Source organism: Nerophis lumbriciformis, linkage group LG27 (genome assembly GCF_033978685.3).
Source record: "Nerophis lumbriciformis linkage group LG27, RoL_Nlum_v2.1, whole genome shotgun sequence".
In the NCBI taxonomy this organism is placed as follows: Eukaryota; Metazoa; Chordata; class Actinopteri; order Syngnathiformes; family Syngnathidae; genus Nerophis; species Nerophis lumbriciformis.
In genome coordinates, this window is record NC_084574.2 from 35,607,870 (window position 1) to 35,635,819 (window position 27,950).

The 27,950-nt window shown below is 43.6% G+C and overlaps 1 protein-coding gene across 2 annotated transcripts in view; it reads left to right on the top strand.

The window, feature by feature from the left end:
* The window catches only part of LOC133624458 (sodium/hydrogen exchanger 9B2), a 61,648-nt gene that overhangs the window by 15,022 nt on the left and 18,676 nt on the right, over positions 1-27,950 (top strand). For both annotated transcript variants that reach the window (XM_061988028.2, XM_061988029.2), the window contains exons 3-7: positions 2,615-2,816; positions 2,971-3,141; positions 9,442-9,584; positions 22,036-22,163; positions 22,230-22,405. In XM_061988028.2, the coding sequence (XP_061844012.2) occupies positions 2,615-2,816; positions 2,971-3,141; positions 9,442-9,584; positions 22,036-22,163; positions 22,230-22,405 (820 nt within the window). The remainder of the gene's footprint in view (positions 1-2,614; positions 2,817-2,970; positions 3,142-9,441; positions 9,585-22,035; positions 22,164-22,229; positions 22,406-27,950) is intronic.

Below are 27,950 nucleotides of genomic sequence, written 5' to 3' on the forward strand. Positions count from 1 at the left end.
ATTAAAAAAAGGCCATATCGCCCAGCCCTAGTTCAATGATGCCATTTCTGTTTGTCATGTATAATTGTGTCTATTTTGTGTTTATCCTTGAATAAACAGGTCAGTTTCTTGTTACCAATCATTGTGTATTATTCAAACTCCCCTTATTCAGCTGGCTAGTACCGTATTTTCCGCACCATAAGGCGCCCTGGGTTAAAAGCCGCGCCTTCAATGAACGGCATATTTCAAAACTTTGTCCACCTACAAGCCGCCCCGTGTTGTAAGCCGCATCTAACTGCGCTAAAGGAATGTCAAAAAAACAGTCAGATAGGTCAGTCAAACTTTAATAATATATTAAAACCAGCGTGATGTGGGCGCGCATGGAGTCGTATATCAACATGGACGGAGCTGCTGAAAAAAGCCACCCGGCCTCTTCGCGTAAACTTAAACTTACCTTAACCACTCGCTCATCTTTTCTTCATCCATCCATCCCTTCGAGTTAGCTTTTATGATGACGCCGGCTGGAAAGGTCTCTTTTGGCAAGGTCTTCCTTTTGAATATCACCATGGGTGGAAGTTTCTGGCCATTAGCATGGCAAGCTAGAACCACAGTGAAGGATGACTTCTCATTCCCTGTGGTGCGAATATTCACCGTACGTGCTCCCGTTGTATCCACAGTGCGGTTCACAGGAATATCAGTTGCTGTGAAATAGTAATCCGTGTGTGGATGGAGAGATTGCGTCTTTTCATGAACCGGATGCCTGTCGCTTAGTAGGAGCCATTTTGTGGTCTTTACAGATGTAAACACACAAAGGAAATGAAACGCGCGCTTTTTCTTCTTCTACGCGGGCGGGTGGTTGCTTACAGTAGAAGAAGAAGCGCTTCCTGTTCTATGGGGGCGGGTGCTTACCTTGGCGGTTGCTTGCGTAGAAGAATAAGCGCTTCCTGTTCTACCTGGAAAAAAGATGGCGGCTGTTTACCGAAGTTGCGAGACCGAAACTTTATGAAAATGAATCTTACCGGTAATATTAATCCATATATAAAGCGCACCGGGTTATAAGGCGCACTGTCAGCTTTTGAGAAAATTTGTGGTTTTTAGGTGCGCCTTATAGTGCGGAAAATACGGTACTAAAACCCTTTTCAACAGGATTCTGACAACTAAGTAGGCTAAATAACTTTAAACTTTAATACATGCTCGGATAGGCCAGTATCGGTATCGGTCAGTATCGGTATCGGATCGGAAATGTAAAAACCTGGATCGGGACATCCCTAGTGTTGAGCGATATCAATCGCTCTGGTTGGGGGCGGCACAAAATTAGCTGGAGGCGGTCGCCACACAATTTTGAACGCAGGAAAAACCCTGCACATGCTTTCATATCATTTGACAAGGTTTATCCTTTTAAACTGTAAGTTGGTAAGATATTATTGAATACGATTAAAATCAAGAGTACCGTATTTTCCGCACCATACGCCGCCCTGGGTTATAAGCCGCGCCTTCAATGAACGGCATATTTCAAAACTTTGTCCACCTATAAGCCGCCCCGTGTTGTAAGCCGCATCTAACTGCGCTAAAGGAATGTCAAAAAAACAGTCAGATAGGTCAGTCAAACTTTAATAATATATTAAAAACCAGCGTTCTAACAACTCTGTTCACTCCCAAAATGTACGGTAATGTGCAAATGTGCAATCACAAACATAGTAAAATTCAAAATAGTGCAGAGCAATAACATCAATAACTTAATGTTGCTCGAACGTTAATGTCACAACACACAAAATAAACATAACGCTCACTTTCTGAAGTTATTCTTCATTCATAAATCCCTCGAATTCTTCTCCTTCGGTGTACGAATTAAAAAGTTGGGCGAATACGGGATCCAAAATGGCCGGCTCCGTCTCGTCGAAGTCATTGCCTTCCGGAAAGCTCGGACCACAGTTGTGACCGAAATATCCGCCCAGGCATTTACGATCCACTGGCAGATGTTGGCGTATGTCGTCCGGCGCTGTCTCCCTGTCTTAGTGAAGGTGTGTTCGCCTTCGGTCATCCATTGTTCCCACGCCGTTCACAGTCGTGCTTTAAATGCCCTGTTGACACCAATATCGAGCGGTTGGAGTTCTTTGGTTAATCCACCCGGAATGACGGCGAGTGTTGTATTTGTGTGCTTCACTTGTTTTTTGACACCATCTGTGATGTGGGCGCGCATGGAGTCGTATATCAACATGGAACACACAAAGGAAATGAAACGTAATACCCGCGCGCTTCTTCTTCTACGGGGGCGGGTGGTTGCTTACCGTAGAAGAAGGAGCGCTTCCTCTTCTACGGGGAAAAAAGATGGCGGCTGTTTACCGTAGTTGCGAGACCGAAACTTTATGAAAATAAATATTTATATTAATCCATATATAAGGCGCACCGGGTTATAAGCCGCACTGTCAGCTTTTGTGAAAATTTGTGGTTTTTAGGTGCGGCTTATAGTGCGGAACATACGGTAAGATGAATAATTGTGTCTTAATATTTGGGCCCCGAGGTCAAAAGGGTTAAGAATCCATGATGGAGACCACAAGGAAGTGTTTTAAATGTCAAAAACAATCACAATATGAACCTTTTAATGTGTTTTTCGTTGCTGCTCCTCTCTTTGCAGCACTTGAACGTCAACCAGATCCAGGTGGTGGTACGTCGCTGTTCCAGTCCAAACGTCACAGAGGAAACAACCTATTTCCTTCCCCGCAACCCCGTGGTGGACGCCGGCACCAACACAGAACCGCCACTTGTCTGCTGCCCCTTGCTTCACAGGTTTTGCCCGTGTCCTCCGAGAGGCCTTGTGGCCTCTGTCTTTACGAAAGGTACGCCCCCCGGTGGGGTCCTTTCTCACAACCGTTCCAACTAGAGACCTGATGTCATGCCACATCTGCCATCGTCATGTAGCACATTCCAAACCCCCTTTCCTCAAACAACACAAGACGTGAACAATTCTGTCTTGTCTCATGTCCTCCCCAGTCCTTTTGGCCGCGGTGCTCTTTGGAGTGGTGTGGTCCGTCACAGAGGACGAGTGTCTTCCCGGGGGTAACCTGTTTGGCATTACGGTGCTTTTCATCTGTGCAGTCATCGGTGGCAAACTGGTGTCTCTCATCCACTTGCCCAGGCTTCCACCATTGCCTCCCCTTCTTGGTAAGGGACTCACTACACATCTGTACACACCTGTATGTTATTTGTATCGTTGAGTCCATTCGGTGGCACATATCGGATCCATAACTGTTTGTCCGCCTGTTCCTTAACGTTCGTGGTGGTTGATTAGATATGGCCCGCCACATCATTTTATGTGGCCCACAAAAGCCTGGAAATAATATGCGTCAATTAAGTACTTAATTTTTTCTGACTAAATGTATTTGTTTTCTCCATTTTGACAGAAAAAAAAAAAAATCTAATAATGTAACTGTTATAAAAATACATGTAATATTATCTAATTATGCAACAAATATTATACTGTCATACATTCCAAAATGTGTTTTGTTGTTGAAATAAAAATAAATATTTAGATATCTGCTTGACCCATGATTTCAAAGCAAGTACCGTATTTTCCGCACCATAAGGCGCCCTGGGTTATAAGCCGCGCCTTCAATGAACGGCATATTTCAAAACTTTGTCCACCTATAAGCCGCCCCGTGTTATAAGCCGCATCTAACTGCGCTAAAGGAATGTCAAAAAAACAGTCAGATAGGTCAGTCAAACTTTAATAATATATTAAAAACCAGCGTGATGTGGGCGCGCATGGAGTCGTATATCAACATGGACGGAGCTGCGTGAAAAAAGCCACCCGGCCTCTTCGCGTAAACTTCCCTTAACCACTCGCTCATCTTTTCTTCATCCATCCATCCCTTCGAGTTAGCTTTTATGATGACGCCGGCTGGAAAGGTCTCTTTTGGCAAGGTCTTCCTTTTGAATATCACCATGGGTGGAAGTTTCTGGCCATTAGCATGGCAAGCTAGAACCACAGTGAAGGATGACTTCTCATTCCCTGTGGTGCGAATATTCACCGTACGTGCTCCCGTTGTATCCACAGTGCGGTTCACAGGAATATCAAAAGTCAGTGGAACCTCGTCCATGTTGATAATGTTCTCTGGCCGGATCTTTTTTTCAGCTATCTTGTTTTTACAATATGCACGGAAAGTAGCCAGCTTTTCTTGAAAGTCTTTAGGCAGTTGCTGTGAAATAGTAGTCCGTGTGCGGATGGAGAGATTGCGTCTTTTCATGAACCGGAAACCTGTCGCTTAGTAGGAGCCATTTTGTGGTCTTTACAGATGTAAACACACAAAGGAAATGAAACGTAATATCCGCGCGCTTCTTCTTCTTCTACGGGGGCGGGTGGTTGCTTACAGTAGAAGAAGAAGCGCTTCCTCTTCTATGGGGGCGGGTGCTTCCTCTTCTACGGGGAAAAAAGATGGCGGCTGTTTACCGTAGTTGCGAGACCTAAACTTTATGAAAATGAATCTTAATATTAATCCATATATAAAGCGCACCGGGTTATAAGCCGCACTGTCAGCTTTTGAGTAAATTTGTGGTTTTTAGGTGCGGCTAATAGTGCGGAAAATACGGTAATACACCGTAAAAACAACTGCGGATTTTGACTTAACTCTTTAACAATAGTACGTTTTTTATTACAGTGTTACACAGTCAAAACAACAAACTTAAAATTTTACTATAAAAAAATGTTTTTCCATTTACAGTAATACAAAACTGTAGATTTTACTGTAAAAAAAAACAGGGGTATTCCTTTTCCATTTACAGTATCACACCGTAAGAACTTCTGTAGATTTTACCTGAAAAACTGTGGTATGGTTTTTACATTTACAGTAATACACAGTAAAAACAACAAAGTCTAGATTTTACCTACAAAAAACAGTGGTACTGTTTTTCCATTTACAGTAATACACCATAAAAACTACTGTAGATTTTACCTAAAAAAACAATGATACTGTTTTTCCATTTACAGTAATACACTGTAAAAACAACAAATCATACATTTTATCTTCAAAAAAGAATGGTACTGTTTTCCCATTTACAGTAATACACTGTAAAAAACAACAAACTGTAGCTTTTACCTACAAAAAAACCTGTAGCACTGTTTTTCAATATAGTTTACCTTAACAAAAAGTGGTACTGTTTTTCCATTTACAGTAATACACCGTAAAAACGACTGTAGATTTCATCTAAAAAAAAAACAATGATACTGTTTGTCCATTTACAGTAATACACTGTAAAAACAACAAACCATACATTTTATCTTCAAAAAAGAATGGTACTGTTTTCCCATTTACAGTAATACACATAAAAACTAGATTTGACTGTAAAAGAAAAAGCAGTGTTACTGTTTTTCCATTTACCGTATTTTCCGCACCATAAGGCGCCCTGGGTTAAAAGCCGCGCCTTCAATGAACGGCATATTTCAAAACTTTGTCCACCTATAAGCCGCCCGGTGTTGTAAGCCGCATCTAACTGCGCTAAAGGAATGTCAAAAAAACAGTCAGATAGGTCAGTCAAACTTTAATAATATATTAAAAACCAGCGTTCTAACAACTCTGTTCACTCCCAAAATGTACGCAAATGTGCAATCACAAACATACGTATATCAACATGGACAGAGCTAGTGAAAAAAGCCACCCGGCCTCTTCGCGTAAACTTAAACTTACCTTAACCACTCGCTCATCTTTTCTTCATCCATCCCTTCGAGTTAGCTTTTATGATGACGCCGGCTGGAAAGGTCTCTTTTGGCAAGGTCTTCCTTTTGAATATCACCATGGGTGGAAGTTTCTGGCCATTAGCATGGCAAGCTAGAACCACAGTGAAGGATGACTTCTCATTCCCTGTGGTGCGAATATTCACCGTACGTGCTCCCGTTGTATCCACAGTGCGGTTCACAGGAATATCAGTTGCTGTGAAATAGTAATCCGTGTGCGGATGGAGAGATTGCGTCTTTTCATGAACCGGATCCCTGACGCTTAGTGGGAGCCATTTTGTGGTCTTTACAGATGTAAACACACAAAGGAAATGAAACATACGGTATATCCGCGCGCTTTTTCTTCTTCTACGCGGGCGGGTGGTTGCTTACAGTAGAAGAAGAAGCGCCCTGGATCTCAGGAAACAGAGTGGACCGACACCAGCAGATGACATGGCACCCCAAACCATCACCCAACCATGCAAATTTTGCATTTCCTTTGGAAATCGAGGTCCCAGAGTCTGGAGGAAGACAGGAGAGGCACAGGATCCACGTTGCCTGAAGTCTAGTGTAAAGTTTCCACCATCAGTGATGGTTTGGGGTGCCATGTCATCTGCTGGTGTCGGTCCACTCTGCTTCCTGAGATCCAGGGTCAACGCAGCCGTCTACCAGCAAGTTTTAGATCACTTCATGCTTCCTGCTGCTGACCTGCTCTATGGAGATGGAGATTTCAAGTTCCAACAGGACTTGGCGCCTGCACACAGCGCAAAATCTACCCGTGCCTGGTTTACGGACCATGGTATTTCTGTTCTAAATTGGCCCGCCAACTCCCCTGACCTTAGCCCCATAGAAAATCTGTGGGGTATTGTGAAAAGCAAGATGCAGAATGCCAGACCCAAAAACGCAGAAGAGTTGAAGGCCACTATCAGAGCAACCTGGGCTCTCATAACACCTGAGCAGTGCCAGAAACTCATCGACTCCATGCCACGCCGCATTAACGCAGTAATTGAGGCAAAAGGAGCTCCAACCAAGTATTGAGTATTGTACATGCTCATATTTTTCATTTTCATACTTTTCAGTTGGCCAACATTTCTAAAAATCCCTTTTTTGTATTAGCCTTAAGTAATATTCTAATTGTGTGACACGCGGAATTTTGGATTTTCATTTGTTGCCACTTCAAATCATCAAATTTAAATGAAATAAACATTTGAATGCATCAGTCTGTGTGCAATGAATAAATATAATGTACAAGTTACACCTTTTGAAGTAAATCAAGTTTTTCAAAATATTCTAATTTACTGGCTTTTACCTGTAGCAATACGGCCTCACTGCACAGCAGGCCAGCAGTTAGCCGAGTCCGCAATCCATGTTGAGGCACAATTGAGTGACGTGCCTCAACTGGCTGCTGATCACCGCACCGTCTCTTCTCAGTATTTGAACGGCAAATGTGAAAATTCAGCGATTTTGAATAAAAATAATCTAAAACTGGTGAAGTTAAATGGAAATTAACTTTATAGTATAATCATTGGATACATATAACAATTTAAATTTTTTTTTTTTCTTTTTGCATTTTTTTTCTTTCCATGATGGCAGGTGAGGCCCTGCCTCACCTGCCTCTAGTGACCGCACGTCACTGTTATACACACACCCTAATAATACTCCTATGTTTAATGCTCCGTCAATCCATCAAGCGGTGCGGCTTCATAGCTTACCGAAGTCGTACTAAAAACATTTTGACATATTTTTGAGCACCGTGTGTAATGTTCTGTATTCTCAATAGAACATTTAAAGTTTTGGTGTTGTTTACTGGTGTATCTCTTATGTGTGACTGCCATCTACTGGTCACACTTATCATTACTCCCTTGACATGTGGGGTCCCACAAGGCTCAGTTTTGGGACCACTTCTCTTTTCTATTTATTTACTTCCCCTGGGCTCAATCCTAAGAAAGCATGATATTTCTTTTCATTGTTATGCCGATGACACACAAATGTATTTTCCATTAAAGAGAAATCATGCCTCTTCAATACAGCCATTACTTGCCTGTCTTGAGGATATCAAGGCCTGGATGGCCCTAAACTTCTTAAATTTTAATGAAAAGAAGACAGAAGTAATAGTGTTTGGACCTAGTGGTACCTGTGAGCTCCCCCCTGTTGACTTTGGCCCTTTGGCTTTGCACGTTAAGCCCATGGTCACCAACCTGGGCTTTCGTATTGACTGTGATTTTAAATTGGACCGTCAGATTGGCACAGTGGTGAAAGCCAGCTTTTTTTATTTACGTCAGCTGGCCAAGGTTAAAAACCTTCTTTCTAGGCAACAGTTAGAGACAGTAATCCATGCCTTTATTACATCTCGGCTGGATTACTGTAACTCTTTATATTTTGGAATTAGTCAGTCCTCCCTCTCACGTCTGCAGCTGGTCCAAAATGCAGCTGCCCGACTTTTAACTAACACAAGAAAAAGAGAGCACATTACTCCTGTTTTAGCCTCCCTCCACTGGCTGCCTGTGTCTTTTAGAGTCCATTTTAAGATTATCTTACTCGTTTTTAAATCCTTACGTGGTCTTGCCCCACCTTACCTCTCTGAGCTGCTCCATCTGTATGCCCCCACCCGGTCCCTCAGGTCAGCTGATCAGCTGATCCTGGAGGTACCCAAAACAAAGCGCAAGCTCAGAGGGGACAGAGCTTTCTCTGTTGCGGGTCCCAAACTCTGGAACGATCTCCCTCTCCATGTGAGACAGGCCCCTTCCTTGGCTATTTTCAAGACCCTTCTTAAAACCCATTTTTATTCACTGGCTTTTAACCCAGCATGAGACTTTGAACTGTTTTTAGCTTTTAACTTTTTGAACTGTTTTTAACTTTTAAACTGTTTTTATCTAACAAACTGTTCTTAGGGTAATTTATATTTGCTTTTTAATTGTGTATTTTTATTTCTGTTTTAAATGTTATTTTTTAGTCTGTCCTTTGCCTCTATTTCTTTGTGGTGTACAGCCCTTTGTTTTTCAACTGTGCTTGTTTTTAAAGGGCTTTATAAATAAAGTTGGTATGGTATGGTATGGTATTACACCATGTACAAAATATGGTAGCTTCAAGGTGGCTAAGCACAACCAGAATCATGCCGTACATTAGGTGCACCGTATAAGGCACACTGTCCTTTTTTGAGAAAATGAAAGGATTTTAAGTGCGCCTTATAGTCCGAAAAATACGGTACTTCATTATTATTTTTTTTCTGTTCAATTGTTGTTATTATGTTATTATTCTTAGTGCATCTCCTGTGAGTTAAGTCCCTCCCTGTCTTTAAAAACTAGTGACTCTTTAACTTTAATCGAGGGTCTTTGAACGCCCCATGGTTATAAGCAATGAGATGCAAAAGTGAAACTTGTACATAACTTTCTCTTCTTTTGGCACAAATAGATGTATTATATTTTTACTTTTCTTCTATCACCTCTCCGTCTTCCAAAATGCAGTGCTGTGTGCGTATTTGTAATTTATTTTAATATTATTCAGTCAACCTTGTTATTGAGCTTTCACAGCCACATTATTTTGAGTGTAAACATGTATGACGTCTTTTAAAAAAATGCATTTTAATTATACTGTATATTTAAATGGAAGGAAAATAATCTTCACACTTTGCAAAAGCATCAGGGGCATCATCCCCACGTGGACGCCCCGCGTCCCACATATGACCTCGTTCTGGATTAGCGTGGGAGCCCTTCAAAAAGAATCAGGATCAAGCGGCGTCTCGTTTCTGTTTGCAGGTATGCTGCTGATGGGCTTCATGCTGAGAAATATCCCCGTAATAACAGACGGCGTGTACATTAACTTCAGGTGGTCGGCCTCCCTCAGGAACATCGCCCTGGCGGTCATCCTGGCCAGAGCTGGTCTGGGTTTGGATCCCTCGGTTTGCTGCTCACTCCATTGTATTAGTTTAGTGTCCTTGCTCCAATTTTAGAACATGTTTTGTGGAAATATGACTGAGGCTATGAATGCATGAAATTATATTTTTGTTGCCGGGTATTTTAGCCTATTACTTACAAACACGTTTCAGTTCAGTTCATTTATGTATTTCATTTATAACAAATTAAACAAAGGAGGAAAAATAAAAATAAGACAATCAGCATAACATTAAAGTAAATTATGAATGAAAAGGAGCTGAAAGAAGTTAAAAACTAATATCTGCCCCCTATGTTCACAAATACAACAATTGACTTTCAGTTTTGGCGACTCCAAAGCCATTTTTTCATCATTTAAACCAACATAATTGGACTCAGTCATATCTTTTCATCATCAAGATTTTTACATTTTTTATATAATAAATGTTGTGCTTTTGCTGGTAATGAGAAACAATCTGCCAGTGGAACAACATTGATTTAATTTAAAGGAGCCATATGTAATAATGTCATGTCAAGTCATCATTAAATGGCCCTGATATGTCAAAAGGCATTAATAAATCATGTTCTTTTCCAATACTTCTATAACTGATAACAGTAGTTCAGCCAGGATAGGCTCATTTAAAAATTAGATTCACGGTCCGAAATCTTGTTATTGTTTTCAATTTGATGCCCTGCCCCTCTACCGTTTGACCAATTAGAAAGTCTGTGAGTGTGTCACATCCAGGTTGCCAGTTACGCATTGCCCTCTTCGTCTGGCTACTGCCACTGGTAAAGTTACTAAACATGTCAGACCTAAGTCAATCTAAAAGTTACCATTCTCAACGTATTCATGTCAAAGCCAGGAACAAAATTTGTATCGGGGATGTCTTTGAAAGATGGAGATGATTAAAGGCGGAGAATATTTTTTCATCTCAAGCCAAACTTGCTAATTTCCTCCTTGATAGGTAAGTCAGGCATTTACGTTTTCTTATTACTTGTAATAAATGGAAATGGACATATGTAAACTATATTGTCCAATACAGTCTATGATCTTGTCTAACAAAGCTAGTATGTTCCTGCAACCAATGCTTAGTGTGATGGTGCTTAGCTCCTAGCGTAATGCTTAGCATGCTAGCCCGGTCAATGACACATGGACATACAGGCTAACGGGGGAAATATATGCCCGTTAGCCTGTATGTTGATGTGTATTCCAGCTAACAGGGCTAAATATCCATCCATCCATCCATCTTCTTCCGCTTATCCGAGGTCCGGTCGCGGGGGCAGCAGCCTAAGCAGGGAAGCCCAGACTTTCCTCTCCCCAGCCATCGTCCAGCTCTTCCCGGGGGATCCCGAGGCGTTCCCAGGCTAACCGGGAGACATAGTCTTCCCAACGTGTCCTGGGTCTTCCCCGTGGCCTCCTACCGGTCGGACGTGCCCTAAACACCTCCCTAGGGAGGCGTTCGGGTGGCATCCTGACCAGATGCCCGAACCACCTCATCTGGCTCCTCTCGATGTGGAGGAGCAGCGGCTTTACTTTGAGCTCCCCCCGGATGACAGAGCTTCTCACCCTATCTCTAAGGGAGAGCCCCGCCACCCGGCGGAGGAAACTCATTTTCGGCCGCTTGTACCCGTGATCTTGTCCTTTCGGTCATAACCCAAAGCTCATGACCATAGGTGAGGATGGGAACGTAGATCGACCGGTAAATTGAGAGCTTTGCCTTCCGGCTCAGCTCCTTCTTCACCACAACGGATCGATACAGCGTCCGCATTACTGAAGACGCCGCACCGATCCGCCTGTCGATCTCACGATCCACTCTTCCCCCACTCGTGAACAAGACTCCTAGGTACTTGAACTCCTCCACTTGGGGCAGGGTCCCCTCCCCAACCCGGAGATGGCACTCCACCCTTTTCCGGGCAAGAACCATGGACTCGGACTTGGAGGTGCTGATTCTCATCCCAGTCGCTTCACACTCAGCTGCGAACCGATCCAGTGAGAGCTGAAGATCCTGGCCAGATGAAGCCATCAGGACCACATCATCCGCAAAAAGCAGAGACCTAATCCTGCAGCCACCAAACCGGACCCCCTCAACGCCTTGACTGCGCCTAGAAATTCTGTCCATAAAAGTTATGAACAGAATCGGTGACAAAGGGCAGCCTTGGCGGAGTCCAACCCTCACTGGAAACGTGTCCGACCTACTGCCGGCAATGCGGACCAAGCTCTGACACTGATCATACAGGGAGCGGACAGCCACAATAAGACAGTCTGATACCCCATTCTCTCTGAGCACTCCCCACAGGACCTCCCGAGGGACACGGTCGAATGCCTTCTCCAAGTCCACAAAGCACATGTAGACTGGTTGGGCAAACTCCCATGCACCCTCAAGGACCCTGCCGAGAATATAGAGCTGGTCCACAGTTCCACGACCAGGACGAAAACCACACTGTTCCCCCTGAATCCGAGGTTCGACTATCCGGCGTAGCCTCCTCTCCAGTACACCTGAATAGACCTTACCGGGAAGGCTGAGGAGTGTGATCCCACGATAGTTAGAACACACCCTCCGGTTCCCCTTCTTAAAGAGAGGAACCACCACCCCGGTCTGCCAATCCAGAGGTACCGCCCCCGATGTCCACGCAATGCTTATGTAGCCGATCCTCGGCTACATAAGCTAGGGCAAAATATATTTTCCACAAATAAAACCTATGTAGATATGGGTAGTGTCAGTGCCTATTTCCTTCTCAATATGTTGATACACTAAAGGAAATGGGTTCCAACATTAGCACGGCTGTCATCATGGCAATGTGAAACGTATGTAGACAGCCAAATCACATGATCAAATAATTCCTCAATGGTGTATCCTACAGGTATACCTTGCTAAAATGTCTCCTCTTTAGTTTTGGGCGTACATGAGGCTGCTAAGCATGCTTTACTTATTTTCACCAGTATAACCATTGCTAGCGTTGGTTGTAGTTGGTTTTAGTCTTTGTTTTCTGATAGTACTGACAATAACCATATGATTGCCATTTGTTGTTATACGTCCTGGTCGTGGAACTGTGGACCAGCTCTATACTCTCGGCAGGGTCCTTGAGGGTGCATGGGAGTTTGCCCAACCAGTCTACATGTGCTTTGTGGACTTGGAGAAGGCATTCGACCGTGTACCCCGGGAAGTCCTGTGGGGAGTGCTCAGAGAGTATGGGGTAGCGGACTGTCTTATTGTGGCAGTTCGCTCCCTGTATGATCAGTGTCAGAGCTTGGTCCGCATTGCCGGCAGTAAGTCGGACACGTTTCCAGTGAGGGTTGGACTCCGCCAAGGCTGCCCTTTGTCACCGATTCTGTTCATAACCTTTATGGACAGAATTTCTAGGCGCAGTCAGGGCGTTGAGGGGATCTGGTTTGGTGGCTGCAGGATTAGGTCACTGCTATTTGCAGATGATGTGGTCCTGATGGCTTCCTCCGGCCAAGATCTTCAGCTCTCACTGGATCGGTTCGCAGCCGAGTGTGAAGCGACTGGGATGGGAATCAGCACCTCCAAGTCCGAGTCCATGGTTCTCTCCCGGAAAAGGGTGGAGTGCCATCTCCGGGTTGGGGAGGAGATCTTGCCCCAAGTGGAGGAGTTCAAGTACCTCGGAGTCTTGTTCACGAGTGGGGGAAGAGTGGATCGTGAGATCGACAGGCGGATCGGTGCGGCGTCTTCAGTAATGCGGACGCTGTATCGATCCGTTGTGGTGAAGAAGGAGCTGAGCCGGAAGGCAAAGCTCTCGATTTACCGGTCGATCTACGTTCCCATCCTCACCTATGGTCATGAGCTTTGGGTCATGACCGAAAGGACAAGATCACGGGTACAAGCGGCCGAAATGAGTTTCCCCCGCCGAGTGGCGGGGCTCTCCCTTAGAGATAGGGTGAGAAGCTCTGTCATTCGGGGGGAGCTCAAAGTAAAGCCGCTGCTCCTCCACATCGAGAGGAGCCAGATGAGGTGGTTCGGGCATCTGGTCAGGATGCCACCCGAACGCCTCCCTAGGAAGGTGTTTCGGGCACGTCCGACCGGTAGGAGGCCACGGGGAAGACCCAGGACACGCTGGGAAGACTATCTCTCCCGGCTGGCCTGGGAACGCCTCGGGATCCCCCGGGAGGAGCTGGACGAAGTGGCTGGGGAGAGGGAAGTCTGGGCTTCCCTGCTTAAGCTGCTGCCCCCGCGACCCGACCTCGGATAAGCGGAAGAAGATGGATGGATTGTTGTTATATTGTACGCAGGCATGACGTACTTCTTCCTGAAAATAGCCTCATTTCTGTTGACAAAACGCTTGTCTATTCAGCTATTATGGTCCCAGCACCTCAACCCCTAATAAGAGGCATTGGAAGTTTGAAGTTCCTTGGAGTATGCCCTGCGTATCTGGCAACCTCAGTCAGGGAGAGGGGGAGGGGACTACATAATTTTGACCGTGATGGCAGTACCGTTTCTGGCCACATTATTACATATGCACCTTTAAAACATATTTACAATATTTACTAATTTACTAGACTCTTTTTGATCAAATCCGTTTTCATTAATTAAGGTAACAATTGTATTTTGTTGTGGGCTGGTCTCCTGGTTGTATATTACTTCCCTCTAATAGGATATCAATCAATCAATCAATCAATGTTTATTTATATAGCCCTAAATCACAAGTGTCTCAAAGGGCTGCACAAGCCACAACGACATCCTCGGTACAAAGCCCACATAAGGCTTTGTGTCACATCCAGGTTGCCAGTTACGCATTGCCCTCTTCGTCTGGCTACTGCCACTGGTAAAGTTACTAAACATGTCAGACCTGAGTCAATCTAAAAGTTACCATTCTCAACGTATTCATGACAAAGCCAGGAACAAAACGAGAATTTGTATCGGGGATGTCTTTCAAAGATGGAGATGATTAAAGGCGGAGAAGATTTTTTCATCTCAAGCCAAACTTGCTAATTTCCTCATTGATAGGTCATTCAGGTAATTCAGGATAGGCAAACGCCATAATACCATTTTTTTTTTAAATACTCGTATAATACATGTGGACATGTCCTCCAATTCCAAATACTTTACCATTTCCATTTTACATCAGATCAGCTTCAATGATGTAAAATACTAAAAAGCAGGCAACATCTGCATGTAATTTTGAGTCATATAAAATTCTAAATAATTTTTTTTTCTTTATGTTCCATTTGGTATGACCTATTGTGCCAGGTCATGCCTTGTTTGGGTTTTGTTTGTGTTTTCCTACAGTATATTTTGTGTTTAGTTCCTCTTATTTTCTAATTTCTACTTCCGTTTTGCAGTAATTTTACTCCTGCCTCTAAGCACTGGCTCCTCGCACCTGTCCCTCATCAGAATTTTGATATGAGGTTTATTAGCTAGTGCTGGATCATTAAATGCTGTTTTGTTTGTGCTTCACAGTGAAACTTTATTGGAGGCTTCCGTGTTAGTTTTGAAAGTAGTCGTATCCTTTTTGTGCACTCCCACCTGCACTAGAGTTTTGTTTTGCGTGCACTTCTAGCTCCACAAGAGTGTTTGTGTTTTCTTTACAAATCATAATGACAACTACTGCTAGTACGCGGCCGAAGCGTAACAGAATGATCCAGCCAACAAGGGATCCCAAAGTAGACTGCAGGAGACCGTGTGCAGGTACAAGGAATTTAATAATGAAAACACAAAAGCTCTTGTGCAAATGGGAGTGCACGCAAAACAAAAGCCCTACACTCTTAGAAATAAAAGTGCTAAGTAGAACCATATAAGGTTCTTCGGCTCGTCCTCATAGGAGAACCCTTTTTGGCTCCAGGTAGAACCTTTTTATAAAGGTTCCACCTGGAACCCTTTTGGAGGGTTCTACCTAGAACTGTGTGTGTAAGGTTCCACCCAGAACCCCCCATGAGAGGTTCTACAAAGAACCCACGCAGGGAGTTCCACTAAGAACCCTTTCATGTTTCAAGGGTTTCATCTAGAACCCACACAGGGAGTTCCACTAAGAACCCTTTCGTATTTCAAGGGTTTCATCTAGAACCCACACAGGGAGTTCCACTAAGAACCCTTTTGTATTTCAAGGGTTTCATCTAGAACCCACACAGGGAGTTCCACTAAGAACCCTTTTGTATTTCAAGGGTTTCATCTAGAACCCACACAGGGAGTTCCACTAAGAACCCTTTCGTTTGTCAAGGGTTTCATCCAGAACCCATGCAGGGAGTTCCACTAAGAACCCTTTCGTTTGTCAAGGGTTTCATCTAGAACCCACACAGGGAGTTCCACTAAGAACCCTTTTGTATTTCAAGGGTTTCATCTAGAACCCACACAGGGAGTTCCACTAAGAACCCTTTCGTTTGTCAAGGGTTTCATCTAGAACCCACACAGGGAGTTCCACTAAGAACCCTTTTGTATTTCAAGGATTTCATCTAGAACCCACACAGGGAGTTCCACTAAGAACCCTTTCGTTTGTCAAGGGTTTCATCTAGAACCCATGCAGGGAGTTCCACTAAGAACCCTTTCAGGTTTCAAGGGTTTCATCTAGAACCCACACAGGGAGTTCCACAAAGAACTCTTTCATGTTTCAAGGGTTTCATCTAGACCTGACACAGGGGGTTCTAAAAACATCCCTTTTCAAAGGTTTTCACCGATAACCGTCCTGTCTTCTGAGGGTTCTATAAAGAACCATATTGTATTCTACAGATCAGTTTAGTTCATATTATATTGTGGTCATTTATCATGTTGACATTGAACAAACATTCAAAACATTTTAATGAGAAAAACATTTATTTAAAGATAGGCACCATTATTGGCAAATGTTATCAGGAAGTATGTCCCTGGTGACACAGGATCTTACCCATGCTTTCAACAATCCCCGAAGAACTCTTTCTTCCAAAAACGGTTCTCTGGATCAAAATAGTTCTCACTGGAACCCTTAGTGTTAGTGAGAACCCTTTTAAAACCAATTATTCAGAAAAGGGGTTTTAAAGGGTTCTCTGGATCAAAATGGTTCTTACTGGAACCATTAGCGTTACCAAGAACCCTTGAAAAACCCTTTCTTCGGGAAAGGGTTTTTCAGAAGCAAATGGTTCCAGTTAGAACCTCAGCCCTTGTAGAAGAACCCTTTTAGAACCCTTATTTCTAAGAGTGTAGTGCAGGTAGGAGTACACAAAAAAGCATGGAACTACTTGGCAAAACTAACATGGAAACTTTCACTGTGAAGCACATACTTAACAAACAGCATTTAACAATCCAGTGCTGCGATGCGGTGCTGACTGGAAAAAAGGCCCCCTTTAAAAACAATAATAATAATAATAAAAAATAAAAAAGAAGTTACTTTTTGCTTGTAATGAGCAAAAAAAGTTGTCTTGGTAAGTTAAAAAAAAAAGAAAGAAAGACATATTTAAGTTTTAAAAACTTAAAAGTGATCTTAAAATTAGCAATTAAGACTTATCATTAGCTATACTTACTAGTATTGTGAAGGTGTGTGTCTTGTAACAAAGTCGTGATGCTCAATAGTAGTATTTGTCTCCTCAGAAGATCTGTTGCCCCAAAACAAGTTCTTATGTCTCGCTGAAAAATGACTATTCAGGGGATTGTGACTTGTATTAAGGTTGTTTAGATATTTTGACTAGGAATGGTAAGAATGGAATTGGTGAGATTATGAGTTTTTCCAGTGCTGGCTAATGAACCGTCCTAGTTCTGGTGAGAAACCTGATGAGGCAGGAGTAAAGTTACTGTAAAACACAAAAAAAAACAGAAGTGGATCTAAGAAAATGAGAGTGCTGGACAGGAGCTAAACAGTAATCATAAAAAAACCCAGTAATCAGAAAAACAAAACATGGTATGACCTGGTACTACAGGTTGTGACACCCTTGCTTTAAGAGATATTGTATGCTACATACAGTCAAGCCTAATGTTATTCTTACTGCTGGCAAATGTTGATTTCAGGTTTTTGTTTAGATGTAAATAAAAGCATGAAAAATATAAATTTTCCATGATAATGCCTCTTGTACAGTCGTGGTCAAAAGTTAACATACACTTGTAAAGAACATACCGTATTTTCCGCACCATAAGGCGCCCTGGGTTATAAGCCGCGCCTTCAATGAACGGCATATTTCAAAACTTTGTCCACCTATAAGCCGCCCCGTGTTGTAAGCCGCATCTAACTGCGCTAAAGGAATGTCAAAAAAACAGTCAAATAGGTCAGTCAAACTTTAATAATATATTAAAACCAGCGTGATGTGGGCGCGCACGGAGTCGTATATCAACATGGACAGAGCTGTGTGAAAAAAGCCACCCGGCCTCTTCGCGTAAACTTAAACTTACCTTAACTACTCGCTCATCTTTTCTTCATCCATCCCTTCGAGTTAGCTTTTATGATGACGCCGGCTGGAAAGGTCTCTTTTGGCAAGGTCTTCCTTTTGAATATCACCATGGGTGGAAGTTTCTGGCCATTAGCATGGCAAGCTAGAACCACAGTGAAGGATGACTTCTCATTCCCTGTGGTGCGAATATTCACCGTACGTGCTCCCGTTGTATCCACAGTGCGGTTCACAGGAATATCAGTTGCTGTGAAATAGTAATCCGTGTGCGGATGGAGAGATTGCGTCTTTTCATGAACCGGATCCCTGACGCTTAGTAGGAGCCATTTTGTGGTCTTTACAGATGTAAACACACAAAGGAAATGAAACGTACCGGTACGGTAATATCCGCGCGCTTTTTCTTCTTCTACGCGGGCGGGTGGTTGCTTACAGTAGAAGAAGAAGCGCTTCCTGTTCTATGGGGGCGGGTGCTTACCTTGGCGGTTGCTTGCGTAGAAGAAGAAGCGCTTCCTGTTCTACCGGGAAAAAAGATGGCGGCTGTTAACCGTAGTTGCGAGATCGAAACTTTATGAAAATGAATCGTAATATTAATCCATATATAAAGCGCACCGGGTTAAAAGCCTCACTGTCAGCTTTTGAGTAAATTTGTGGTTTTTACTCAAAAGTACAGTACAGTATTTTACTCAAAAGCTGACAGTGCGGCTTTTAACCCGGTGCGCTTTATATATGGATTAATATTACAATTCATTTTCATAAAGTTTCGATCTCGCAACTACGGTAAACAGCCGCCATCTTTTTTCCCGGTAGAACAGGAAGCGCTTCTTCTTCTACGCAAGCAACCGCCAAGGTAAGCACCCGCCCCCATAGAACAGGAAGCGCTTCTTCTTCTACTGTAAGCAACCACCCGCCCGCGTAGAAGAAGAAAAAGCGCGCGGATATTACCGTACCGGTACGTTTCATTTCCTTTGTGTGTTTACATCTGTAAAGACCACAAAATGGCTCCTACTGAGCGTCAGGGATCCGGTTCATGAAAAGACGCAATCTCTCCATCCGCACACGGATTACTATTTCACAGCAACTGATATTCCTGTGAACCGCACTGTGGATACAACGGGAGCACGTACGGTGAATATTCGCACCACAGGGAATGAGAAGTCATCCTTCACTGTGGTTCTAGCTTGCCATGCTAATGGCCAGAAACTTCCACCCATGGTGATATTCAAAAGGAAGACCTTGCCAAAAGAGACCTTTCCAGCCGGCGTCATCATAAAAGCTAACTCGAAGGGATGGATGAAGAAAAGATGAGCGAGTGGTTAAGGTAAGTTTAAGTTTACGCGAAGAGGCCGGGTGGCTTTTTTCACGCAGCTCTGTCCATGTTGATATACGACTCCATGCGCGCCCACATCACGCTGGTTTTAATATATTATTAAAGTTTGACTGACCTATCTGACTGTTTTTTTGACATTCCTTTAGCGCAGTTAGATGCGGCTTACAACACGGGGCGGCTTATAGGTGGACAAAGTTTTGAAATATGCCGTTCATTGAAGGCGCGGCTTATAACCCAGGGCGGCTTATGGTGCGGAAAATACGGTAATGTCATGGCTGACATCACATGGACAAAGATAAGAATTTCTGAAGGAAAGGTTCTGTGGTCAGATGAAACAAAAATGGAGCTGTTTGGCCACAATACCCAGCAATATGTTTGGAGGAGAAGATGTGAGGCCTTAATCCCAGGAACACCAGACCTACTGTCAAGCATGGTGGTGGTAGTGTTATGCTCTGGGCCTGTTTTGCTACCAATGGAACAGGTGCTTTACAGAGAGTAAATGGGACAATGAAAAAGGAGGATTTCCTCCAAATTCTTCAGGATCATTTAAAATCTCCAGCCTGGAGGTTGGGTCTTGGGTGCAGTTGGGTGTTCCAACAGGACATGACCCCAAACACACGTCAAAAGTGGTAAAGGCTAGAATAAAGGTTTTAGAATGGCCTCCCCACAGTCCTGACTTAAATGTGTGGACAATGCTGAAGAAATGTCAGAGAACCAACACATTTAGCTGAACTGCACCAATTTTGTCAAGAGGAGTGGTCAAAAATTCAAGCAGAAGCTTATGGATGGCTGCCAAAAGCGCCTTATTGCAGTGAAACTTGCCAAGGGACATGTAAGCAAATATTAACAATTTCTGTATGTACAGGTAAAAGCCAGTAAATTAGAATATTTTGAAAAACTTGATTTATTTCAGTAATTGCATTCAAAAGGTGTAACTTGTACATTATATTTATTCATTGCACACAGACTGATGCATTCAAATGTTTATTTCATTTAATTTTGATGATTTGAAGTGGCAACAAATGAAAATCCAAAATTCCGTGTGTCACAAAATTAGAATATTACTTAAGGCTAATACAAAAAAGGGATTTTTAGAAATGTTGGCCAACTGAAAAGTATGAAAATGAAAAATATGAGCATGTACAATACTCAATACTTGGTTGGAGCTCCTTTTGCCTCAATTACTGCGTTAATGCGGCGTGGCATGGAGTCGATGAGTTTCTGGCACTGCTCAGGTGTTATGAGAGCCCAGGTTGCTCTGATAGTGGCCTTCAACTCTTCTGCGTTTTTGGGTCTGGCATTCTGCATCTTCCTTTTCACAATACCCCACAGATTTTCTATGGGGCTAAGGTCAGGGGAGTTGGCGGGCCAATTTAGAACAGAAATACCATGGTCCGTAAACCAGGCACGGGTAGATTTTGCGCTGTGTGCAGGCGCCAAGTCCTGTTGGAACTTGAAATCTCCATCTCCATAGAGCAGGTCAGCAGCAGGAACCATGAAGTGCTCTAAAACTTGCTGGTAGACGGCTGCGTTGACCCTGGATCTCAGGAAACAGAGTGGACCGACACCAGCAGATGACATGGCACCCCAAACCATCACTGATGGTGAAAACTTTACACTAGACTTCAGGCAACGTGGATCCTGTGCCTCTCCTGTCTTCCTCCAGACTCTGGGACCTCGATTTCCAAAGGAAATGCAAAATTTGCATGGTTGGGTGATGGTTTGGGGTGCCATGTCATCTGCTGGTGTCGGTCCACTCTGTTTCCTGAGATCCAGGGTCAACGCAGCCGTCTACCAGCAAGTTTTAGAGCACTTCATGCTTCCTGCTGCTGACCTGCTCTATGGAGATGGAGATTTCAAGTTCCAACAGGACTTGGCGCCTGCACACAGCGCAAAATCTACCCGTGCCTGGTTTACGGACCATGGTATTTCTGTTCTAAATTGGCCCGCCAACTCCCCTGACCTTAGCCCCATGGAAAATCTGTGGGGTATTGTGAAAAGGAAGATGCAGAATGCCAGACCCAAAAACGCAGAAGAGTTGAAGGCCACTATCAGAGCAACCTGGGCTCTCATAACACCTGAGCAGTGCCAGAAACTCATCGACTCCATGCCACGCCGCATTAACGCAGTAATTGAGGCAAAAGGAGCTCCAACCAAGTATTGAGTATTGTACATGCTCATATTTTTCATTTTCATACTTTTCAGTTGGCCAACATTTCTAAAAATCCCTTTTTTGTATTAGCCTTAAGTAATATTCTAATTTTGTGACACACGGAATTTTGGATTTTCATTTCTTGCCACTTCAAATCATCAAAATTAAATGAAATAAACATTTGAAGGCATCAGTCTGTGTGCAATGAATAAATATAATGTACAAGTTACACCTTTTGAATGCAATTACTGAAATAAATCAAGTTTTTCCAAAATATTCTAATTTACTGGCTTTTACCTGTATACTTTTGACCCAGCACATTTGCTCACATTTTCAGTAGACCCATAATAAATTCATAAAAGAACCAAACTTCATGAATGTTTTTTGTGACTATCAAGTATGTGCTCCAATCACTCTATCACAAAAAAATAAGACTTGTAGAAATGATTGTAAACTCAAGACAGCCATGACATTATGTTCTTTACAAGTGTATGTAAACTTTTGACCATGGCTGTACATCGTCTTTACTTCTTGGAGATGCCCATGTCATTTCCAATCGAGGCAAAACTTGCTGGTTGAAAAAAAAGTAACTTCAAGTCAAAATGTGCTGGAGGTATGAATCGTTTTGGACTTGACTGTATTTTCTGACGCTAATTCATGACTGGTAAATAATCTTTGTGTGACGTTGTGTTTTGTCAGGCTTTGAAGAAACTCAAGTCAGTGTGTCTGCGTGTGGCCATGGGGCCCTGCATCATCGAGGCCTGCACCATAGCTCTGGTCTCTCACTTCCTGATGGGTTTGCCCTGGGTGTGGGGCTTCATCCTCGGGTAAATATCAATCCTTGTACCTAATATATGCCGAGTTGTCTGTCTAGCATCTCTTCCGCCTTGCAGCTTCGTTCTCGGCGCCGTGTCTCCAGCTGTGGTGGTCCCCTCCATGCTGCTGCTGCAGAAGGACGGTTACGGCGTGGAGCAAGGCATCCCCACTCTGCTCATGGCAGCAGGCAGCTTCGATGACATTCTCGCCATCACCGGGTTCACCACATGCTTGGGCATGGCCTTTGCCTCAGGTAATGGTGGAGCAGAAAGCTAAATGCCTCCCTATTTGTCTCCGAGCCCTATTCTCCAAGGTGCTGGAGTGAAAAAATGTGCACAGCATTCTCTTTTTCCACTTTAGTCTGTAACTTTGTGCTTTCATCCAAGATAAGCACTTTGGGTGGAGCGATTCTTAAATGTGGTCAAATCTGGTCTTCCACATACAGGACAACCTTATTTTACGAACTTAGATGGTTCTTAAACATCCATCCATCCATCTTCTTCCGCTTATCCGAGGTCGGGTCGCGGGGGCAGCAGCTTAAGCAGGGAAGCCCAGACTTCCCTCTCCCCAGCCACTTCGTCCAGCTCCTCCCGGGGGATCCCGAGGCGTTCCCAGGCCAGCCGGGAGACATAGTCTTCCCAGCGTGTCCTGGGTCTTCCCCGTGGCCTCCTACCGGTCGGACGTGCCCGAAACACCTTCCTAGGGAGGCGTTCGGGTGGCATCCTGACCAGATGCCCGAACCACCTCATCTGGCTCCTCTCGATGTGGAGGAGCAGCGGCTTTACTTTGAGCTCCCCCCGGATGGCAGAGCTTCTCACCCTATCTCTAAGGGAGAGCCCCGCCACTCGGCGGAGGAAACTCATTTCGGCCGCTTGTACCCGTGATCTTGTCCTTTCGGTCATGACCCAAAGCTCATGACCATAGGTGAGGATGGGAACGTAGATCGACCGGTAAATCGAGAGCTTTGTCTTCCGGCTCAGCTCCTTCTTCACCACAACGGATCGATACAGCGTCCGCATTACTGAAGACGCCGCACCGATCCGCCTGTCGATCTCACGATCCACTCTTCCCCCACTCGTGAACAAGACTCCGAGGTACTTGAACTCCTCCACTTGGGGCAAGATCTCCTCCCCAACCCGGAGATGGCACTCCACCCTTTTCCGGGAGAGAACCATGGACTCGGACTTGGAGGTGCTGATTCCCATCCCAGTCGCTTCACACTCGGCTGCGAACCGATCCAGTGAGAGCTGAAGATCTTGGCCGGAGGAAGCCATCAGGACCACATCATCTGCAAATAGCAGAGACCTAATCCTGCAGCCACCAAACCAGATCCCCTCAACGCCCTGACTGCGCCTAGAAATTCTGTCCATAAAGGTTATGAACAGAATCGGTGACAAAGGGCAGCCTTGGCGGAGTCCAACCCTCACTGGAAACGTGTCCGACTTACTGCCGGCAATGCGGACCAAGCTCTGACACTGATTATACAGGGAGCGAACTGCCACAATAAGACAGTCCGATACCCCATACTCTCTGAGCACTCCCGACAGGACTTCCCGGGGTACACGGTCGAATGCCTTCTCCAAGTCCACAAAGCACATGTAGACTGGTTGGGCAAACTCCCATGCACCCTCAAGGACCCTGCCGAGAGTATAGAGCTGGTCCACAGTTCCACGACCAGGGCGAAAACCACACTGTTCCTCCTGAATCCGAGGTTCGACTATCCGGCGTAGCCTCCTCTCCAGTACACCTGAATAGACCTTACCGGGAAGGCTGAGGAGTGTGATCCCACGATAGTTGGAACACACCCTCCGGTTCCCCTTCTTAAAGAGAGGAACCACCACCCCGGTCTGCCAATCCAGAGGTACCACCCCCGATGTCCACGCGATGTTGCAGAGTCTTGTCAACCAAGACAGCCCCACAACATCCAGAGCCTTAAGGAACTCCGGGCGGATCTCATCCACCGAGGAGCTTTTTAACTACCTCGGCAACCTCAGCCCCAAAAATAGGAGAGCCCACCACAGACTCCCCAGGCACTGCTTCCTCATAGGAAGACGTGCTGGTAGGATTGAGGAGGTCTTTGAAGTATTCTCTCCACCGATCCACAACATCCGCAGTCGAGGTCAGCAGAACACCATCCCCACCATACACGGTGTTGACACTGCACTGCTTCCCCTTCCTGAGGCGGCAGATGGTGGTCCAGAATTGCTTCGAAGCCGTCCAGAAGTCTTTTTCCATGGCCTCCCCGAACTCCTCCCATGTCCGAGTTTGTGCCTCCGCGACGGCTGAAGCCGCACACCGCTTGGCCTGTCAGTACCTGTCTGCTGCCTCAGGAGTCCCATGAAAGGTTCTTAAACAGAGTTCGTAAATAGAAAAGTTTGTATAGAGAAGCACATTTCTCCCTAAACAATGTAAATATGATTAATGGGTTTCAGCTAGAGATGTCAGATAATGGCTTTTTGCCGATATCCGATATTCCGATATTGTCCAACTCTTAATTACCGATTCCGATATCAACCGATACCAATATATATGGTCGTGGAATTAACACATTATTATGCCTAATTTTGTTGTCCGATAATGGCTTTTTTGCCGATATCCGATATTCCGATATTGTCCAACTCTTAATTACCGATTCCGATATCAACCGATACCTATATATATGGTCGTGGAATTAACACATTATTATGCCTAATTTTTTTGTCCGATAATGGCTTTTTTGCCGATATCCGATATTCCGATAATGTCCAACTCTTAATTACCGATTCCGATATCAACCGATACCAATATATATGGTCGTGGAATTAACACATTATTATGCCTAATTTTGTTGTCCGATAATGGCTTTTTTGCCGATATCCGATATTCCGATATTGTCCAACTCTTAATTACCGATTCCGATATCAACCGATACCAATATATATGGTCGTGGAATTAACACATTATTATGCCTAATTTTGTTGTCCGATAATGGCTTTTTTGCCGATATCCGATATTCCGATATTGTCCAACTCTTAATTACCGATTCCGATATCAACCGATACCAATATATATGGTCGTGGAATTAACACATTATTATGCCTAATTTTGTTGTCCGATAATGGCTTTTTTGCCGATATCCGATATTCCGATATTGTCCAACTCTTAATTACCGATTCCGATATCAACCGATACCAATATATATGGTCGTGGAATTAACACATTATTATGCCTAATTTTGTTGTCCGATAATGGCTTTTTTGCTGATATCCGATATTCCGAAATTGTCCAACTCTTAATTACCGATTCCGATATCAACCGATACCAATATATATGGTCGTGGAATTAACACATTATTATGCCTAATTTTGTTGTCCGATAATGGCTTTTTTGCCGATATCCGATATTCCGATATTGTCCAACTCTTAATTACCGATTCCGATATCAACCGATACCAATATATATGGTCGTGGAATTAACACATTATTATGCCTAATTTTGTTGTCCGATAATGGCTTTTTTGCCGATATCCGATATTCCGATATTGTCCAACTCTTAATTACCGATTCCGATATCAACCGATACCAATATATATGGTCGTGGAATTAACACATTATTATGCCTAATTTTGTTGTCCGATAATGGCTTTTTTGCCGATATCCGATATTCCGATATTGTCCAACTCTTAATTACCGATTCCGATATCAACCGATACCAATATATATGGTCGTGGAATTAACACATTATTATGCCTAATTTTGTTGTCCGATAATGGCTTTTTTGCCGATATCCGATATTCCGATATTGTCCAACTCTTAATTATCGATTCCGATATCAACCGATACCAATATATATGGTCGTGGAATTAACACATTATTATGCCTAATTTTGTTGTCCGATAATGGCTTTTTTGCCGATATCCGATATTCCGATATTGTCCAACTCTTAATTACCGATTCCGATATCAACCGATACCAATATATATGGTCGTGGAATTAACACATTATTATGCCTAATTTTGTTGTCCGATAATGGCTTTTTTGCCGATATCCCGATATTGTCCAACTCTTAATTACCGATTCCGATATCAACCGATACCAATATATATGGTCGTGGAATTAACACATTATTATGCCTAATTTTGTTGTCCGATAATGGCTTTTTTGCCGATATCCGATATTGTCCAACTCTTAATTACCGATTCCGATATCAACCGATACCAATATATATGGTCGTGGAATTAACACATTATTATGCCTAATTTTGTTGTCCGATAATGGCTTTTTTGCCGATATCCGACATTCCGATATTGTCCAACTCTTAATTACCGATTCCGATATCAACCGATACCAATATATATGGTCGTGGAATTAACACATTATTATGCCTAATTTTGTTGTCCGATAATGGCTTTTTTGCCGATATCCGATATTCCGATATTGTCCAACTCTTAATTACCGATTCCGATATAAACCGATACCAATATATATGGTCGTGGAATTAACACATTATTATGCCTAATTTTGTTGTGATGCCCCGCTGGATGCATTAATCCAAAATAAATCAACTCAAGTTATGGAAAAAAAATGCCAACATGGCACTGCCATATTTATTATTGAAGTCACAAAGTGCATTATTTTTTTTTAACATGCCTCAAAACAGCAGCTTGGAATTTGGGACACGCTCTCCCTGAGAGAGCATGAGGAGGTTGAGGTGGGCGGGGTTGAGGTGTGGGGGGAGGTGGTAGGTGGTAGCAGGGGGTGTATATTGTAGCGTCCCGGAAGAGTTAGTGCTGCAAGGGGTTCTGGGTATTTGTTCTGTTGTGTTTATGTTTTCCCGAAATGTGTTTGTCATTCTTGTTTGGTGTGGGTTCACAGTGTGGCGCATATTTGTAACAGTGTTAAAGTTGTTTATACGGCCAGCCTGGGTGTGACCTGTATGGCTGTTTCACTATGTAAACGCGCTTTGAGTCACTAGAGAAAAGCGCTATATAAAATATAAATCACTAATTCACTTTTGTTGAGGCTGAAACTAGAAATGTCCGATAATATCGGACTGCCGATATTATCGGCCGATAAATGCTTTAAAATGTAATATCAGAAATTATCGGTATCGGTTTCAAAAAGTAAAATGTATGACTTTTTAAAACGCCGCTGTACGGAGTGGTACACGGACGTAGGGAGAAGTACAGAGCAGTTGCGTCTCCCAGTCATACTTGCCAACCTTCCCGATTTTCCCGGGAGACTCACGAATTTCAGTGCCCCTCCCGAAAATCTCCCGGGGCAACCATTCTCCTGAATTTCTCCCGATTTCCACCCAGACAACAATATTGTGGGCGTGCCTTAAAGGCACTGCATTTTCGTGCCGGCCCAGTCACATAATATCTACATTTTTTCACACACACACAAGTGAATGCAAGGCATACTGTTGGGAGACCCCGGACTGTTGAACAACTTAAGCTGTACATCAAGCAAGAATGGGAAAGAATTCCACCTGAGAAGCTTAAAAAATGTGTCTCCTCAGTTCCCAAACGTTTACTGAGTGTTGTTAAAAGGAAAGGCCATGTAACACAGTGGTGAACATGCCCTTTCCCAACTACTTTGGCACGTGTTGCAGCCATGAAATTCTAAGTTAATTATTATTTGCACAAAAAAAAAAAGTTTGAGTTTGAACATCAAATATGTTGTCTTTGTAGTGCATTCAATTGAATATGGGTTGAAAAGGATTTGCAAATCATTGTATTCCGTTTATATTACCGTATTTTCCGCACCATAAGCCGCTTTGTCCACCTATAAGCCGCCCCGTGTTATAAGCCGCATCTA